The sequence below is a fragment of the Arvicola amphibius genome, chromosome 4, assembly GCF_903992535.2.
Source record: "Arvicola amphibius chromosome 4, mArvAmp1.2, whole genome shotgun sequence".
In the NCBI taxonomy this organism is placed as follows: domain Eukaryota; kingdom Metazoa; phylum Chordata; class Mammalia; order Rodentia; family Cricetidae; genus Arvicola; species Arvicola amphibius.
In genome coordinates, this window is record NC_052050.1 from 26,029,431 (window position 1) to 26,047,719 (window position 18,289).

Below are 18,289 nucleotides of genomic sequence, written 5' to 3' on the forward strand. Positions count from 1 at the left end.
GAGAGAGAGAGAGAGAGAGAGCACCCAAATTATGATATTGGGATGGATTCCACCTTGAATGTCTCAAGGAACCCCGTGCTCCACAAGTGGGAAGCAGTAGAGGGGACGGGTCGGAATTCGGTGTAGACTTAATCATAAAAGGAGGGCAGCAGCATTCCCGGAATGAGGGGTGGGTAGGGAACTAGGAACCAAGAGGCTGAGGAAGATGTTTTAAAGAGTGAACCCTGAGGCAGGCCTCATCAGTAGGAGAGCAAGGGCCCCTGCTGGATCCACAGCATCCGACACGGATGCTCAGCATAACCCGCAGTGCCCTGAGTACGTGGGACAGACAGCCCGCAGAGAAGCCGCAGCGGGGCACACGGGCGCGGCTCCCCCCCACCCCACCCCCCCGCACGCCTTCCCTTGGCTGCTCCGGACTCCCCACCCCGATGCGGCCCAGCGGCCGGGCGGGCGCGGTTCCGGAGGGATGGGGGGGTGGTAGTTGGGCGGGCTGGGCGGGGAGGAGGCGGGGCTGCTGCACTGCCTTTACCCAGCCGCTCCCGCCCGCACTCAGCCAGAGCGAGTGGAGCCTCCGTCTGCTTCAGCGGGCAGCGGGCGCTGGAGCGCAGCGCAGCTCAGCGCAACCCTTCGGCCGGCAGAGCGGACTGAGCTAGAAGCGAAGCGCTGTCGCCGGAGGCGAATGATAAGGGCAGGTGCTGACTGCAGCGCCATGGACCAGTCGCGCCTGCTGCTGCTGCTGCTTCTAGGGGTAAGTGGTAGCGGGAGAGACGCCTGTTAACCTTTTTCAGGAGCCGAACCCCAAGGGGATCCGAGTGCCACCACCCAGGGAACAGAATAGGGCGTCAAGGTCCCAGATGCTGGGAACGGGTGGCGGAGGAGCTGCAGTGTCGTGACCCACAGGGGCGCTTCTAGCTTTTGGGACTTTCAGAGCGCAGAGGCGACCCAGTCCCAGGATAGAGATGCGGACAGGACTGTGGCACCGATGCTGATCCTTAGTGCTGCTGGTCCTTGGGTATTACGGTGGGGACGGTGTAGGGGACTGGAAGGGGTCTCTCGGGAGGAGGTTTGGGAGTCACTGGCGCCTGGGTTCTTTTGACGACGGCGTGTGAATTCTGGGATCCGGAGAGGACTTTTCCCTTTAGCATCTTAGTCCTTGGGGAGTTGTAGGACAGAACCGAGGAGAGAAAGGAGGGGGATGAGATCGGCGCTAGAGATGTGAGGGGCTAGCGACGGAACAATGGGGGAGGCGGCTGAAGGGACTGAAGGCAGAGGGGACCGGGCATGGACAATGGGGACCGGCCAGACAATGGGGGGGAGGGGCGTCGAAAAGAGCGATTCGGGAGTGGCAGAGAGGTTGAAGAGCGAGAAGTAGGCTTAAAGGAGGGCAGAAAAGAGACTGCCACCAAAGAGGTAGAGAGATGGAAAGCGGCGCGTATCCTAAAGTGCTCGGGGCCCCGCCTGCCTACTCAAGGACAGTGGGATGAGGACAGCAAAGACAGACGTTTCCCGCGTGGGTTCTAGCGTTTTTTTTCTTGCGGCCTCGCCCAGTCCGGGAATTGCATCTGGGCATCCTAGGCTGGGAAGGGAGCATCCGCTTCACTGGGGCAAATTCGCTCCCAGAGTGGATCCTTGGCAAGCCTTTTCACACGGTTTGAGGCAATGCAGTGGACCCAGAGAGACTGAGCCCGCATTCCCCTACCCTATCTGACGCCCACCGGGTCTCAGGATGAGTAGCGCTGGGACGCCCAAGGCGGTACCCGCAAAGCACAGCTCCGGGAATGCACAAACTCCAGGCGACCCGCAGGGGGCACTGCAAGGTGCAGGATTGCTGTTTGCAGTTGCGTGCGCGCCTGGGGCTTCGCACTGCACCCTTTCTAAGTTAAGCAGCCTCAGGTCCTGTGCCCTTCGCGCTCCTTCCGGTCCAGAACTTAATAGGGTCATTATTCCTCCCACATCTGGCTAGGCTTTCGATAAAAGTCAGTGAACCCTTCTGAAATGAGGCAGGGGGCTCTTGGATGTCTCGGATTCTGTCGGATTGTTATTCAGAGGCACCAACTCCAGCTAGGTCATCAGGTCTTGCTAAGAACCCGAGTACTCTGGGTATTTCTTATCAGATCTTAGGAAAGGTTGGCGATGAAAGTGGCATCCTCACTCTTCCCTCCACCTTTTTCTTCATCTAGCACTGTGCCCCCAAATCTCTATCTTACTGATAAGGGAGGCAGAGACTTTTGAGTTAAACAAGTTGGCCAAGATCTCGCAAGCAAGTTGGGTCAGGGTCCTGTGGCCAGATGACCCCTCACCTCATTCCAGCTCTGTGCTCTCTCTACTCAGGGGAGCAGCTGGTGGGTGGAGGGTATCAGCTTCGTTTCACAGCAGAGATGGGGGTGACACCATCCCAAAGGATAGACGGAAGTGGAATATGGAAGCGAGAGGCTGGAGAACCTCTTCAAACTCCGGTTTCATCCTCAAAGCTCAAGCCTGGTTCCCAGGAGCTGTCAGTTAGAACCTGTGGCTTCCTCCGGGGGACTTGGGAGTGGCTGCAAGGGTGTTTGTTGACTAGTCTCCCCGGTTAAGGATGCCTCAGGCGCTGTGTGTGTTTCTGATCTCCGAGAGGTGAGGGCGTGGCCTCTGGATCCGGGCAGGAGGACATCCCTGAGTTCAGAAAAGGCGCGCAAGGGAGGAGAGGGGGCCTTGAGGCCTCAGCAAGGTGGACCGGGCACAGAACCTTCCGACCTGAGCTCCAAGGGCTCTACTTTCCACCTCCGCCGCAGATTGTTCGGTATGAGCCAATTCAGCGGTCCGAGCCTCTTCCTGACAGAGTGCTGAAACCAGAGCGCATCCCGGCCAGTCTGCTGGCGGGCCGCGCCGGTAATGGAGGCACTTTGTCATTCAGACGTCTGTAACCGGAGCCTCCGGGCTGGCTAATGCTCCTAATAGGGATGCAGCGGCGTAGGCAGCAAATGGGCAGCGTGAGCGTCGGGGCTGGCGTGGAGGGCGGATGGTGTGGCGGTACCCGGAAGGAAAAGCCTCCACCTTACCTGGCCAGCCCAGGTTGGTTCCAGCACCTGGCTTCCTCCCTAGGGGATGAGTTGGAAGAGAGGACGTAAGAACGTTTGTGAAGTGCCTACGCTGTGACCCGCACTGTCGTAGGTACTTTTACATTATATACTCCTTAGGTCCCAGAAAGGTAAATTTAGCTTGAATTCCCACTTTACAGGTGAGGAAGCTGAACCCTGGGAAACTTAGGCTGGACACCAGGCTCTCCCAGTTGGAAAGCAGAGGTGGTCTGTGGGAAGCTGGGAGTCAAGACTTTGGGCTTTCCTCCTCACCTTTTCAGCTTCACTTGCAGATCATGAAAGGGGGTGTGGCCCTGAGCTGCCAACTGGCTGCGTGCCTTAGACCCTGCCCTGTGCCTCTGAACTGAGCCACTCCCCTGATCCACGTGATCAGAGCCCTAGCCCCTCTTCAAGTCTCCACAAGGCAGTTTCTTAGGGAATCAACAGCGGTCCAGAGCGGTGGGGAGAGAGGCCGGAAGCCAATGCCCACCCCTGGGTTTGAATCTAGCTTAGGCTCTCCAGATATTGGAAAACCTCTCCTTCCCCATGTGGCCTGTGGCCAGGCGTCTATTCTCTGAGGAACCCTCTCTGAAGCTGCTGTGAAGGGTCAGGATTGAGCTCTTGGAAACATCCATCTAGTTGCAAACACTGGTGCGTTTTCTGTTTTGTCCAATTTAAAAAGAAAAAAAAGTCAATTCATCCGAGCACGGAAAGCCCTGCCATGACAAAAATAGATGGAAAACATTCTGAAAAATGGAGAAGTCATGCTATCAGCTTTGAAATGAATAAATGTAATAGATAGAACTATCAGGCAAATGGGCCTGTCATTTTGATAAATTGACCAATTTGGATGGGATTTTGGAGCAATTAGTCGGAACTCTAGTCACACTTTCCTGCTTGGCAGGTGGCTCCCTTACTGTCTTGTTTTCCCAGGAGTCAGCAGCTCATGCTCCCCAAGACATGTGACTTCCTCAATAACTACCATCGACTGAACCCCAACTCTACGCCAGACAGCTCTGCATGCATTATCCCATTCAGTTCTCCCAGTCACCCTGTGCAGGAGTCATGCTCAGTCTAGAGTTTGAGAAAGGAAAACTGAGATCTAGGAAGAATAAGATGCTCAAAATCACAGACTTTTTGCAGCAAATCTAGGATTTTATGACAGAGGCAACATAAACCAAGTACAGATGTGAATGCAGATTATGGGGCCTTGACTTTAAATACAAATCCTGAAAGGAGTGGGGAGGAGTGGTGAGAGCAGGTTCTTGGCAGGGATGCTTGCCCTAACCTACTGTGTCTCCCATAAGAACCATACAGCCCCACTCCCCAGCATACACTCTCCAACTCTCTGCTGACCTTGGTTAAGTGGAGCAGTGGTAGGCACCACAGGTCCACAAAGGGAACATACACTGGGGGAAGAGAAGAGGTTTTTGTTTGTTTGTTGGTTGGTTGGTTTGTTGGTTGGTTTTTTTAAGACAAGGTTTCTCTGTGTAACAGCGCCAGCTGTCCTGGAACTCACAGGGATTCCCCCAGCTTCTGTCTCTCGGATGAAAGGTGTGTGTCACCTGCTAAAAGAAGAATTCTGAAGAACCTTGATGCCACATCACCCACTCATTTAATACAGCAGTTTGAGGCGGGTGTTGTCATGGCTACCTACTGGTAGGAAACAGGCACAGAGAAATTAATAACCCTGTCTGTCACTCTGGTCCCAAGTGATGAGGAACTCCTATCAAGGGAAGAAGGGGAATGGGCAGTAATTATGGACAAATGTTTGACGCAGGGTACCATTCCTGGATGCCAGCTCCTACTTCACACATACACTCCCCCACCCCTCATCTCCATTTCTCTCTGTGTAGTCCTGGCTGCCTTGTACTAGAGATCCTCTTTTCTTGCCCCACCCCCACCCCCGATGCAGGGATGACAGGCATGCGTGCACCTGGCTCCCAGACAGTTTCTTTCTTTGTTTTTTTTTTTCAAGTCCAGTGACATCATTTGAAAGACTCTATTAGAACTGTCACATTATGATTCTGGGACAGGAAATCTTCCGGTCACACTATGATCGGACCGAGAAGTGACAACTGATACTTTGACAGGAAGAGAAGGGACAGGAAAAGTATCAAAAAGCTGACAAGATGACAAAAAATGTGGTCATCTAAGAGCAAGAACACGAGAGCACCTGCTGCACTGCAGCCCTGAGTAATCGCTGTTGCTACCAGCCAGTACCCTAGAGATGGATAAACTGCAGAGCCAGAGGCGGGCGCGGCCCCCAGGTCATGGAAAAAGACACTGGAGCACAGCACATTTCTTCTTTCTTCCTTCCCTCTTTCCTTTTTTCTTTCTTTCTTTTTTGCTCCTGAGGACACATCACCATCCAAAGTCAGTCCTCCAGATTTCTAGGTAACTGAAGGCATCTGGTAGCTTCCTATCCTTAAGTTACACAATTGTGTCCATTGGCTCCCGACTCTGTGCCAGGTACGGCAGGAGACAGAAGGTCAACCTCATGTCCATAACTCTGCCTGTCTAATCTGGGAGCGGTGGGATGACAGGAGCACTTCCTCAAGGATGTGCTATTTAAGAAGAGCCCTAAGTGATGAAAGGAAATGAGAAAAGACCCTTCTGGAATCTCAGCTCCTGAGAAAAGCCCACCTCAGGCTCCTGGTCTGCAGATGTGACCAGCCAGCACTCTTACTGCTGGCACCTGGGAGGAGATGGTGGCAGATTCCTGTACTGCCTGCATTGTCCCTGCTGGGCTCATGGAGGCCGCCTTGACCCTAGGGTATCACCCAGTGTCCCCCTACATCTGTATTTTCTTCCCCATCAATCTCTGGTGAGAACACCGTGGGTTTTTGGTGTCTTGGCAAAGATCTGTCCAGCATGGAAGCTGGAGGGGAATGCCGAGCAAGCTTGTAAAGCTCCCTGGTCTCACGACAAGAGCCCAAATTGCTCGGCATCAGAGGGGGGTGTGTGTGTGCAAGGTCTGGAGCCCGCAGAGAAGGCTTTGGAGTTTTATTAGACATTAAGGTTGTTCTTTAAGGAACAGAAACAAAGCAAACCTCTCGCAGCCCCTCCCTCTGGGGAAATCTGGTGCTAAGTTGTTCCATCATGAGCAAAGATGCTTTAGTGGTAGGAATTTGATTCCCCTTTTCCCCTGTTCCAGCTCTGTTCCCAGGGGCCACATGGGAGGGGAGGGGAGGGGATGGAGTCAGGCTAGAGACTGGAAGTCAACTCTGGTGGAACAGGGTTGCTGGATCGTGAGAGCAGCTACTGATAACAGGCACAGGCGTCCCTTTCTCCCTGTCTTGGCGCCAGACTTGCCCATCAGCCTTTCCTTTGTCCTGGCACCAAGATGTCACTGTCTTCATCTGCAGGGAGGTGAAAAACTCCAAAAGGAAACCAGGCAGGCCAGAAACCTCCAGTACAGAGTCACGATTTGAACCCAAGACCCAGACTTCTTGGACATAGACAACTCCCTTTAGACATTTAATATGTGAAATGAGACCCGGAGAAGGGCCCTGTTCCCCTTTGTTAGGAAAAGGCCCTGCCTCTGGGTAATCGTAGCCCTGCAGATGTGAGGCTTAGCAAACGGAGTATGGGCCAGATTTTAGCTCCACTGGCCCCCTTGGCCAGGAGCCCTGAGCAAGCTGCAACCTGTCCAGTCATTCTGGAAGTCGGTCTCAGGCTGCCCTCCCCATGTGGTATATCCTCAAGGCTCCATGAGGGGCAGTAACCCCAAGGTGAACTTTGCAGAAGGTTAGCCACCGAGGCTGTGACCTCACACCCCAGCAGCAGTCAAGGGTGCACTGTCCCCCCTCAGCCTTCCTTCCTGCCAGCTTTGATCCTCCTAATGCCTCCCGGGTGAGCTCATCCCAGCCCAGGTGGTTCCAATAGAAGGTATTAGGAGGGAGGCGTTTGATCCCCTGAAAGATACCACCCCCCCTTCTCCTGTCAGACTGACCTTGTGATCTTCTTCCACCTAGGTGTCCCTTGGAGGTGCCGAGGGGACATGTTCCACAGGCTTGTACACTCATAGCGGAGAATGCTGCAAAGCCTGCAACTTGGGTGAAGGCGTGGCCCAGCTTTGTGGAGCCAACCAGACCGTGTGTGAACCCTGCCTGGACAGTGAGTACAGGCTGGCAAAGGGGGAAGGTGTAGCATGTGCGGAACAGCACTTGCCAGTGTCCCGCCTCCTGGCAAGTCCCCTGCCAACCTCTGTATGGTCACCAGAAGTGAGCAGGAGATGATATAAAAGGCAGAGGGATGCTGAGGAAATGGAGTGTGCAGGTGGAGGAGGGGGACCTGATGGGGGAATCCCCAGAGGGGTCCCCCTTCCCAGCCCCCAAGCAGAGAGGCCAGTAGAAGAGTGTGGCCAGGCAAGAAGAAGAAGCTGCTGCTCAGCCCAGCTAAAAATACCTTCTGCACTGCAAGATCAATGGTTGCAGCCTACCCTCTATGGGTTTGGGGGAAGGGAAGGAGGATCAAATCCTGGCTGCCCTGGAAATTGACCTTGGGGGATCCTGGGAGGGTATAGCTGCCCCTCCTGCTCTGTGGCTTTCTGATGCCAGGAAGGATAGGGGCTGGAGCACAAGGATACCCTTTTACTATGGAATGGCACCAGGTGGGAGCAGCAGAGGGGAGCTGCCTGGCATTTCCTTCAGAAGGAAACAATCTCATCTTCCAGGAGTGGTGGAGAACAGGGACAGGAGGATGACAGCTCTGTTCTCATCCTCTTGTGAGTTCTGTGTCCTGTGGAACCAGGAGTCATGGTCTCTGCTGCTTGATACCTCATTGCTCTGCTGCTGCCCCAACCCCAAGGCAGAGTTGCTTTTCTGTTAGCCGCCAGTAGGGTCCTGCATCTGCCTGGCACCCCGTCCCCACTAGGAGAGCTGCTGGTAACGGAATACAGAGCTGGGGACTCTGAGACATCTGTGAACCTAGTCTTACCTCTGCATGCTCCCTCCTGAGCCTGTCCCACCTTCAGGCACCCCCACTCCTTAGTGTTCTCAAACCCATGTATTTCTACCACTGTACTTGTGTCTTTTGTAACCTTCTCCCCAGCAGTCGGACCCCTGGGCTAGATGGGAAGGCTCTGCACCCTTGGAAGGTGGTACCTGACCTTCCTTGGCTTCAGAGTCTCTCTCCCAAGGCAGAGTATGTAGCTGCCCTAGGCCATGCCCCTCCACCCCAATGCATCCTTCTTTAGCAGCTGGTGGCTTCAGAGCTCAGGGGAGGACCGTGTCAGGTATTAGGGGAGAGGAAGGTCAACAGGAACCAAGGGCAGCTCAGAGGGGGCTGCAGCAGCCTCCCTGCCTCATTCCCTTTCTCTGCCCTCCCCTTTGGGTTCCCCCACCACACTCCCCTCCAGCTGTGTTAACAGGCTGCCTTTACGAGCCTACTTTATGGGCTGGAGACCCCAGCAGGCTTTCCCTCCATCCTCACAAAACGTTTCCACTAGGAAGCCCATTAAGCCCCTGCCTTCATGCTCTGCCAAAAAAGACCACAGTTTTCACACCATCCAAAACCTACTCCCAGGGGTCTTCCAGCTAATTTCTGTATTTTTCCCAGGAGCCGGCTTGCTCTTTCCATCCAGTGTGCCTAGCCCCCACCCCACCCCCATATCCGCACCCTCTCATTTGAAGAGATCAGATTTCTCGCCAGACAGGTGCTTTCTGCTATCTGGCTGTAGCTCAATCACGGAAGTCCTTATTACTGCTCATCCATGGAGCCTGTCACGTATTCTCCATCAGAACCCTATGGGTTGGGGAATGTTACTGATTTATTTAGTTTTGAGACAGGTTCTCACTGTGTTGACCAGGCTAACCTCAAAAAATCACTCTGTAGAGCAGGTTGGCCTTGAATTCACCATCCTCCTGTACCCTGCCATACCTGGTTTTTATTATTTTCTGTTTCACAGAGAAAGGAAAATGCTCAGAAAGGTTTAGCTCACAGATCTAATAAGTTATAGGTGTGAGTTTTGAAGCAGATATGCCTCATCTCTAGGAAAAGAAAGCAGGTAGCTCTGTAGGAACCGACTAGAAATAGATGTGTTGCCCAGGCTTCCTGCCTGTTTGTTTTCTCTCTCCTGTCTCCACTTCTGCCGTTCCAATTTTCTCCACCCTTTGCCTCACCACGGCACCCACACTTCCCAGGATATGACCCTTGGCGCCTTTAGACAGTGTCAACGTGGAAGCTCACTGTAGCTCCCCATTCTCCACCCCTATACTCTGTCTTCACCTCCACATGCAAAGCTTCCCCTCCTTCCCTGGTTCTCAGCTTCTTCAACACCCCAGCCAATAAATACAGGTCCTCCTGTAATGCTGTTGATAGGACATTCTCTCCCTGGGATGGAAGGGACTGAGAGCTGGCCCTGCCTCTTCCCTCCTTCCCTGATCTCTTCTCAGCAGGCAAATACCGCCCCCCTCCTCCCCCAAAGCTATTCTGAGTTTGCAGAGTTCACATCCCCTATTTCAGAGTGAGGCCAAAGTGAGCTTGGAAACGGCCCCTGTGTACTGGGTCAGAGGACTGAAGGACAGCTCAGGCAGAGGCTCTTCATCCCAAGTGACTAAGTTCTGAGGCTGATGCTTCCCCACCTGTGCCTGTGTCCTCAGGTGTGACATTCTCTGATGTGGTGAGCGCCACTGAGCCGTGCAAGCCGTGCACCGAATGCCTGGGCCTGCAGAGCATGTCGGCTCCCTGTGTCGAGGCAGATGATGCAGTGTGCCGCTGTGCCTATGGCTACTACCAGGACGAGGAGACTGGCCGCTGCGAGGCGTGCAGCGTGTGCGAGGTGGGCTCAGGACTCGTGTTCTCCTGCCAGGACAAACAGAACACAGTGTGTGAAGAGTGCCCAGAGGGCACATACTCAGACGAAGCTAACCACGTGGATCCGTGCCTGCCCTGCACAGTGTGCGAGGACACTGAGCGTGAGTTACGGGAGTGCAAGCCCTGGGCTGACGCCGAGTGCGAGGGTGAGTATAGTCCCAGGCTAGGTGATGTGGGGGGCGCAGGGCTGGATTTGTGAGGAAGGGCGCCCTCTAGGGGTCATAAGGGCCCCGGCGGGCCTTGACCAGGGAACAGAAGTGGTGATTCCAGATTCGACTTCAGTGCAAAACCCTTTTCACTAATTCCTTCTTTGGACTGACGTTGGGAAAGGCCGACTTAGTGTTCACTGGAAGAAGTCTTCCTAACTCCTCTTCCAGAGATTACGTGGGTGGCAAACGGCACCTGAAAGGAGCCATAGATGCCAGAGTCTGAAGCAGGCCTCCTTCGGGCCTGAGGCAGGTTTTCTGAGCTGGAGTGGGCCTGGTGACCTACAGGAGTGAGGACCCTTCAGCTATGAGGCCAGATGCAGGTGGTGATGATGGCGGTAGCAATCCCACATCAATTCAGCTCCGAGTGACCTCAGGCACATTCTTCTCATGGTATGTGTGTGTGTGTGTGATGAGGTGCAGGCATCGCGGCAGTTTAGTGAGATAGATAGAGTTGGCTGCAGTAAATGGTCTGGTAATGAAAGAAGTAGTACTGTGGAACAAAAGAGGAGTGGTAATTATGGGTTCGGGGAGAGGGTAGGATAAGGTGGGGTATGCTTGGAAGGCTATTGTCTACTGGGGGCTGTAGGAGCTAGGTGGGCCTGCCTTATCCTGATAGCTTGCCTCTAGGAGATGGGGGATCCTGGGAGAGGAGGCACCTGGGAGCCAGGGCACAGCCACCATGGTCACTGGTTGGTAGTGTTCTTCTCAGATGGCACTTGGAGGTGAGCTGGTGGTACTTTCCCATTCTGTCCACCAGCTTGTGGCTGTGCCCATGGACCCTAACCTCGGGTGTGCTCACACTGAGCAGGCAAAAGTGCCGTCTTCAGGGAGTCCCTAACTTTGCTGGATAGGGATAGCCCTTGGCACTGGTTCAATGAGGGGGCACCACAACCCAGCCCCTAGTTCCTGGAGGGAGAAGATAGCTTTAGAGATTATCCACTCTGATGGAGGCAGCAGTTTCTGCTTTCTGTCAGCCTCCAATTGAGCAGAAGATACACAGAGAGATCACCTGTCCTTGGGGCAGAGAGGGCTCCTGACAGCCAGACAGAGCCTCCCCTATCCCCAGACTTAGGCTTGCTCAAGTAGCAAAGTGGAGAAGGCTGGTAAGCCACATCGAGGCCCTAAATATGTTTCCAGTGTTTTTACTGAATAGACGGAGAGGGAGGGGGCATGGGCCCCTGGTGGCTCTGGTAGAGATTTTCATGGGCCAAGACAGGCCTCAGAAGCTAGGCTGAGCCAGGAGAGAGAGCTTCAGCAGCCAGGCAGCAGACAAGTGGGTAACGCAGTTCCGTGGACAGTGGGGTTCAGGGTCAGGGCTGTGCTTAGAGCCAGAGGGCGGCCTGGTTGGAAGAGAAGCGGGCCTCACTGTTTAGAGAATTATTTCCTCCCAGACGCCACCCTGCTTTCCCAGCAATCTTGGAAGAAGGCACCCCAGAGGACCGCTTATCCCTATGTGGTTCTTCTTTCTGCTCCGACCTCTGAAGGGTTAAATGTTAGCCTTGAGGCCAAGCAACCCTTTCAGGAAATGGAATTTGATTCTTGAGTTGGCAGTCCCCCCACCCCCTTGTCCAATGTAGCATACTTTTCTGCATATACATTTCAGGTGTCAACATGGTGACTCACGCAGCCTTGGGGCAGACGCCCGGCCCCCTCACCACATTGAAGTTTAGGAGGGGTCACCTGCTCCCTCTTCCTCCTGATAGCGCTCATTCCGGAAATGGCTGTCAGGACCTGCCAAGGGCTTAGTGGGCTGGAATGCTAGGGGACAGGGCCACATCTGGATCTTGTCTCCACCCCCATTAGAGAGGCTGGAGGGGGTGAGGGAAGGTGTCCTGGACACTTGACACTGTTTTCAGTCCTTCCCTGAGGCGCCTTCATTTCTACATCCCTCACTCACCCACATCAGCCTCAGGGTCAGGGCTGTCAATCTGAACGGAGACATAGCTGCAGCCTTGGGGCTCAGGCTGTACCCTCAGCCTGCCCTCTTACCCTAGCAAAGCACAAAAAGGCCCTCTCAGGTCCAACACCCAGACAGGACAGCATCTTACACTTCCTACCCCGCTCCAGCTTCCAGAGCTTCCAGCTCTGTCCAGTCCTGGGATGGGGGAAGGGTGGGACTGGGCAGCAGATGGCAACCTTCTCCTTACTGCCAGCCAGATGGATTCCAGACTCACATCTGGAGGCCTTCCCCCTCAGAAGGTGCTGAAAATGGGGCCTTTGAAGCATCTCTGTCTCGAGCTAGGGAGGCTCAGAGGACTAGTGGGTAGCTTCAACTCCAGCTTGGGTGGGCACAGTGTAGTCTGGGCAGGGCAGAGCTGGGTAGCAAGGTGCCCTTCCCTTAACCCCACTAGCATGCCCTGTCTGCTTTCCCTCCCTGCCCCAAGCGTGGGAAGTGAGAAGGGATGGGACAAGCTGCTTTGCCCAGACAAGTATCCCCCGGCCATCATCCAGAGCCTACAACCCCTAGCTCTGCCTCTGGCTGGGTGGCAGAATGGAAAATCCCACCCACTAGTGCCAGGAGAAGTTGGGGCCTCTGCCAGGAAGGCTGGCAATGCCCGAATGGCATGAGCAAGCCTAGATGGGTGGCCAGGCACAGAATTGTTCCTTCTGAGGCAGTAGGCAGTGCCTACTTTGTAGATCCTCCCTCTACTAGATGTCTGCTTCCTGCCAACAAGGGTGCCAGCTATCTGACCCAGACTTCTCTAGGTGCCAGGGCTAGACTGTTTGGGGGTTAGACAGCACAAGAAACATGCTGGCCACAGGAAGGACTGGCTGGGATGAAGCAAGTCAGCTATATTCTCTACCTCTAGTGCCAGCCTAGAACCTGGAGCATCTGTCTGAGAAAGGAAAGAGGGCTGAGTGCCACCTACAAGGCAGCGTCTCTGGTCAGGTACCTAAGTGCCACATCCTTCCAGAGGGCTGTGGTCACCACCCAGAGAAGTCACATCCCTCTAAGCAATTGAGGTAGTGCTCCAGCTTGAAGTGTCTCTACAGCTCAGACTTCTTGGTGTGTTTGCCTCATGCCTGGATGCTGGGCAGAGACTAGAATTCTGGTTCCATCTTCCAAGCCAAAATTTTGCTTAGAGACCATTTCTTTTTAGAGAGCCCATTTTCTAGGTGGAGAAATCAAGGTCCCATACTGACAAAAGTCTCCTGTCATGTAGCCCTTGCTCTTCTCCACTAACCTGACTCATGCACAGTCCCAGTCCCCAATTCCATGCCTGGTCCGGTGTGCATGGTTGTCAGGGGTTGGAGGCTCATGATGAAACAGTGGGGTGTCAGAGAGAAGGGGAAGGCCTGGATGGGTCCTAACTCCTGTGGTCCTGTTCCCCAGAAATCCCTGACCGATGGATCACAAGGTCTACACCCCCAGAAGGCTCCGACAGCACGGCCCCCAGCACCCAGGAGCCCGAGGCACCTCCAGATCAAGACCTCATAGCCAGCACAGTGGCAGATACGGTGACCACTGTAATGAGCAGCTCCCAGCCTGTAGTGACCCGAGGCACCACTGACAACCTCATTCCTGTCTATTGCTCCATCTTGGCTGCTGTGGTTGTGGGCCTTGTGGCCTACATTGCTTTCAAGAGGTAAGAGGGGACACAGTGAGGGAGGAGGAGAGATTTGGCCTGAAAACACACACACTTTTTAAATTCAACCCTAAACCCATCCTCGCTCACCATCTCACGCCTGACTCTTGAGTGTGGCGGGTTGAGGGGAGTGACAGAAGAGAAGAGGGTTCCCTTTCTTGTCCTGGTTCCAGCCCCTCCCCACTCCCAGGCTAACTCCTGCCACCTCTGGCTGCTTCCATCCCTCTCACCCCACAGTCTCCTGGGTATTCGTGAGTCTCTTCCCTTCCTTTCATGTCATCCTCCAACTTCCATGTCACCCTTGGGCTCCTGTGGTACCCACATCAAGGATTTCAAGACAGAAAAGCCTCCAGAAGGCATTTTCAACTTTAAATGCTCGTCCCGTTCTTTTCTTGTGTTTTGTTTTTAAATCATCAAAGTCATACACGCTTTTTAAAAGAAAATGCAAACAAGACCAAATTTGTTTTGTGCAGGGGTGGGGGAGGGGGATGGAATCCAGATCTGCAAGCATGCAAAGCAAGCTTAGAGCAGTAGCCGCAGTCCCAAGACCAATATCTTCTAAAGCGAGAAGTAAAAGCCTCGCTTTAGCTCCTCAGATCCTGCCCATCTTGTGGGAAATCTTTGGGATAAATTTTCCCAGCTGTTTAGAGTGTCATTGTTGTTGCTGTTGTTATAGAAGCACTCACGTTAGCTTTTATAATCTTATGTAGGCAAGGAGAACTTTTCTAAGACTCAGTGGGAACACACCGGATGCCTTCTACTGTGCACGTTCCCCTCTTAATCCCCGTCAGGAGAGGTTTTCTCAGAACACAGATTATCTGATCTTTGGTAGCTTCTCATTCAACATGTCTGGACCGTAATGTAGTTAGCCAGTCCTCTCTTGATGGACGTTTGGTTTATTTTCAGTTTTTTTTGTTATTGCTTATAATTGCCAAGGAAATGTGTATGTGTGATTACTGTTCACATGTGGGATTATTTTAGAAGGGTCAACTGGGAAAAGTGGAATTTCTAGGAAGTCATTTATTTATGCACTGTTTGATCTGCCAACTTTTACTGAATGCTTACCAAGTTCTTCTACCCCATAGAGCTCTCAGTGTATGTGTATGTATGTGTGCATGTGTGCGTGTGTGTGTGTGTGTGTGTGTGTGTGTATAGAAATAGGCGCCTTATCACTTCCCAGCCTTTTGTAAAGAAGAGGTTCTCAACCTATGGGTCTAAAAACCCTTGAGGTTGACCAACCCTTTCATAGGGGTCACCTAAGACCATCTGTATCTCAGAAATTTACAATTATGATTCATAACAACACCAAAATTAGTTATGAAGTAGCAATGGAAATAATTTTATGGTTGGGGGGGTCACCACAACATGAAGAACTATATTAAAGGGTCGCAGCCTTAGGAAGATTGAGAACCACTGATATATAAAAAAAAAAAGCTCCTTAGATACTTCGGAGGGCACCTACCATGGCCCTGGCCTGGACCATGGGCACAGATATGTTGGTTGCATTGGCTGACACAAACCCTCATCCCAAGACCTGGCTTGCCCCTGGGTTCCAGGTGGAACAGCTGCAAGCAAAACAAACAAGGAGCCAACAGCCGACCAGTGAACCAGACGCCCCCACCTGAGGGAGAAAAACTCCACAGCGACAGTGGCATCTCTGTGGACAGCCAGAGCCTGCACGACCAGCAGACCCATACACAGACTGCCTCAGGCCAGGGTGAGCGGGAAGGCGAAAGCCTGGGGGGGTTAGCTAGAGTACCGAGGGGACTAGCTGGGTAGCAGGGTCGGAGAGGCTGGGCGGGGTAGGAGATGTGGGGGAGGGGAATGTTTTCCCCTGGGGTGACTTGGGGGAACCGAGGCTTTTACAAGTTGGAACAACCAGACTCATCAGGCTAATTGTCCCCCCTGGGGGTTAATTACTGCCCAAAGTAGCTGCAATTAGCCTCCTGCCCGCACTTCTAGGAAACAAGTGGTTAAGTGTGCACCCTAATTGGCGGCCCATAGCCAGGCTTTAGGACACTTGCTGCAGTTGTCTGGGGCTGAAGAGCCGGGTCCCCTCCTCTGTTTGGATGATTGCTGGGGGGAGGGATGCTAGTGGAAAAGATGATGCGGAAGCTGAGGGTGAGGAAGAGACCGTGAGTCAGCAAGGTCCAGGCCCCTCCCACCCAGGCCTTATCTGGGACCTCATCTCGGGGAGCGTGCCTTGGCCCAACTCTCTGCGCGCACTGCAAGAAAGAGGGTCCAAGGTCAGGAACTGAAGGGTGTTCTTGTCTGTCCTCTGCAGCCCTCAAGGGTGACGGCAACCTCTACAGTAGCCTGCCCCTGACCAAGCGTGAGGAGGTAGAGAAGCTGCTCAAAGGCTCCTCGGGGGACACCTGGCGACATCTGGCAGGCGAGCTGGGCTACCAACCTGAGCACATAGACTCCTTCACCCATGAGACCTGCCCGGTCCGAGCCCTGATGGCCAGTTGGGGTGCCCAAGACAGCGCAACACTCGACGCCCTTTTAGCCGCCCTGCGCCGCATCCAGAGAGCTGATATCGTGGAGAGCCTGTGCAGCGAATCCACTGCCACATCCCCAGTGTGAGCTCAGAGACCGGGAGCCCCTGTCCTGCCCCACATTCCAACAACTGATGCTCTAGCCAGCCCCCCCAGAGACGTCCCCCTCCCCTGGGGTAGCCCAACAGTCTGTGCAGGGCCTCTGAGCCCTGCTCCCCAAACCGTAGCCCTGTTGCTGTCCCTGAGGGAGCCCTTGCATCTGACCACACTTCCTCTCCAGTGAGAGATAGGACCACACCAAGCCTGTGCTGCCCCAATTACCATCTCAGGCCTTTCCTCCCTTTCCCACACCTTAGCTGTGTCAGAGCCGGGGTTTTGACAACACGGATGGTAATAGGGGCACCTCAGAGACTCGGGCAGCACTGAAGAACCAGAGTCATGGACTCCACACTGTGAACTGGAGAACAGGGAGCACTGTGGTTGGCTAGACCTTCCTTAGTCCCTCCCTCCTCCACTCTGGCCAAAGATGAAGAGGAATACAGGCCCATCTGAGCTGAAAGCCAGTCCACATGGCCCTCTTACTCACAGGAGAGGCAGGGACTGGCCCAGGCCACCCAGCAGTAGGGAGGTCAAATGTAGGCTGACATCTTCCTCTCTGAATGAGGGCATCTGGAGTGCCTGATGTCCTGATGTCAGGGACGGAGTGACTGGAAGCCAAGTCTGCCCCACCCTCTACCACTTCCGGGCCCCTACCCAATTATGCGGAGGAACTGTTTGCCCAAGACCTGGTCCATTGGCCCATCCTGCTGGAGTCAGGCTAAGGGCTTGGGGAGTGGGGTGTTGCTTTCCTCTGTCTCTGTCAGGCTTACCCAAATGGCATTTGCCGAAAGGTACATCTGTTAGTGTCCTCATTCTTGGCATAGGCCTGGAGCCAACATTGGCCCCTAGAATCAGCCCTAGGGGTCAGGGACCAAGGACTCCCACTCCACAGTCCCAACACCACACACACACATACACACACACACACACACACACACACACACACATTAAGATAGATAGCTTACTTTTTCCATGGCTCTTTTTGGGCTGAGACTAGATCCTGCTGGGGGTCACTGCCAGAAAAGCATGGAAGGGAACTGAGCTGAGAGCTCTATGGGGGCTGTCTTCCTCGCCCCCGGGTTTGGCAGGCCAAGGACTGCTGTGTCTGAGCTGGCGTCTGCCTTCCAAGGGCCCCGTGCATGCGTGCGTGGAGGAATGCTCTCCCCCCTCCCCTTCTCAAAGTCTGTCCGAGTTTGGCTGCACCCAGAAGGCTACGGTGAAGAAAAGCAGGCTGATGGGAGAATGCGGCAAGAAACAACAACAGAAAAACAGATGCTGGCCCGTGGTCTATGGCAGGTTTCTCCTAGGTTTCAAGGCCTCTGCAAAGGACTGATTTCCTGAGCACCGCCAGGAAGGGGCATGAGGTCTCAGTGGCGTTTTCACCCCCTCCCTGGCCTGTTCTGTTTTGCTTGCTGTTGGAATGAGTAGGCTGCCCCTCTATTTAGCATGAAGGAGCCCTAGGCAGGGTATGCACAGACTGACTACCACCCCTCCCCACCCAGGGTCCTCCAAACCCTGAGAAGACACTAGGAACATTGTACACGGGTGGCATTTTTATGGACCTCTGCAATGAGCGGAGGAACCTCACCTGCTGGCATGCCCCAGGCACCCTGGGGAGTGGTACATTCTTCATGTATTTATTTTCCTCCCCAGAAGTTGGGGAGCAGTGGGGAGCTGCAAGTGCAATTTAGCATGTGTTTCGTTCTAGAGTCTCTCCTGCCTTACTTTGGGTCAGGATGGAACCTTTGACCCTCCAGCTGGCAGCTTCCAGCTCCAGACCCCCTCAGTTCATCCCCCATCACCTCCCCCTTGCATCCTGTGTAAGCATTTCTTGCCCCCCCCCCGAAACCTACACATAAAATATAAGTGATGGACATTAAATAGCAAAAAAAAAAAAAAAAAAACAAAAAGAAAGAAAAAAATGGTGCCAAGAGATTTTCTGGAAACACCCATTTTTTGTTAGTTGAGATTGAATGTGTAGATCAGGGTCCCTCCCCTCCAAACTCCCAGCCCTATAATTC

At 53.8% G+C, this 18,289-nt stretch overlaps 1 protein-coding gene across 1 annotated transcript; it reads left to right on the forward strand.

The window, feature by feature from the left end:
- The first annotated feature begins 570 nt into the window (after window positions 1–570).
- Ngfr (nerve growth factor receptor) lies at window positions 571–17,062 on the forward strand. Its single transcript, XM_038326952.1, has 6 exons — window positions 571–748; window positions 7,034–7,175; window positions 9,662–10,021; window positions 13,419–13,671; window positions 15,228–15,388; window positions 15,956–17,062. The coding sequence occupies exons 1-6, from the start codon at window positions 680–682 to the stop codon at window positions 16,255–16,257; spliced, it is 1,287 nt and encodes a 428-aa protein (XP_038182880.1). The 5' UTR covers window positions 571–679; the 3' UTR covers window positions 16,258–17,062.
- Window positions 17,063–18,289: the final 1,227 nt, after the last annotated feature.

Coding starts and splice junctions, on each gene's coding strand:
- Ngfr (XM_038326952.1), top strand. CDS start 680: ATGATAAGGGCAGGTGCTGACTGCAGCGCCATGGACCAGTCGCGCCTG. Junction 7,176..9,661: donor GTGTGAACCCTGCCTGGACA/GTGAGTACAGGC, acceptor CTGTGTCCTCAG/GTGTGACATTCTCTGATGTG. Junction 13,672..15,227: donor GCCTACATTGCTTTCAAGAG/GTAAGAGGGGAC, acceptor CCTGGGTTCCAG/GTGGAACAGCTGCAAGCAAA.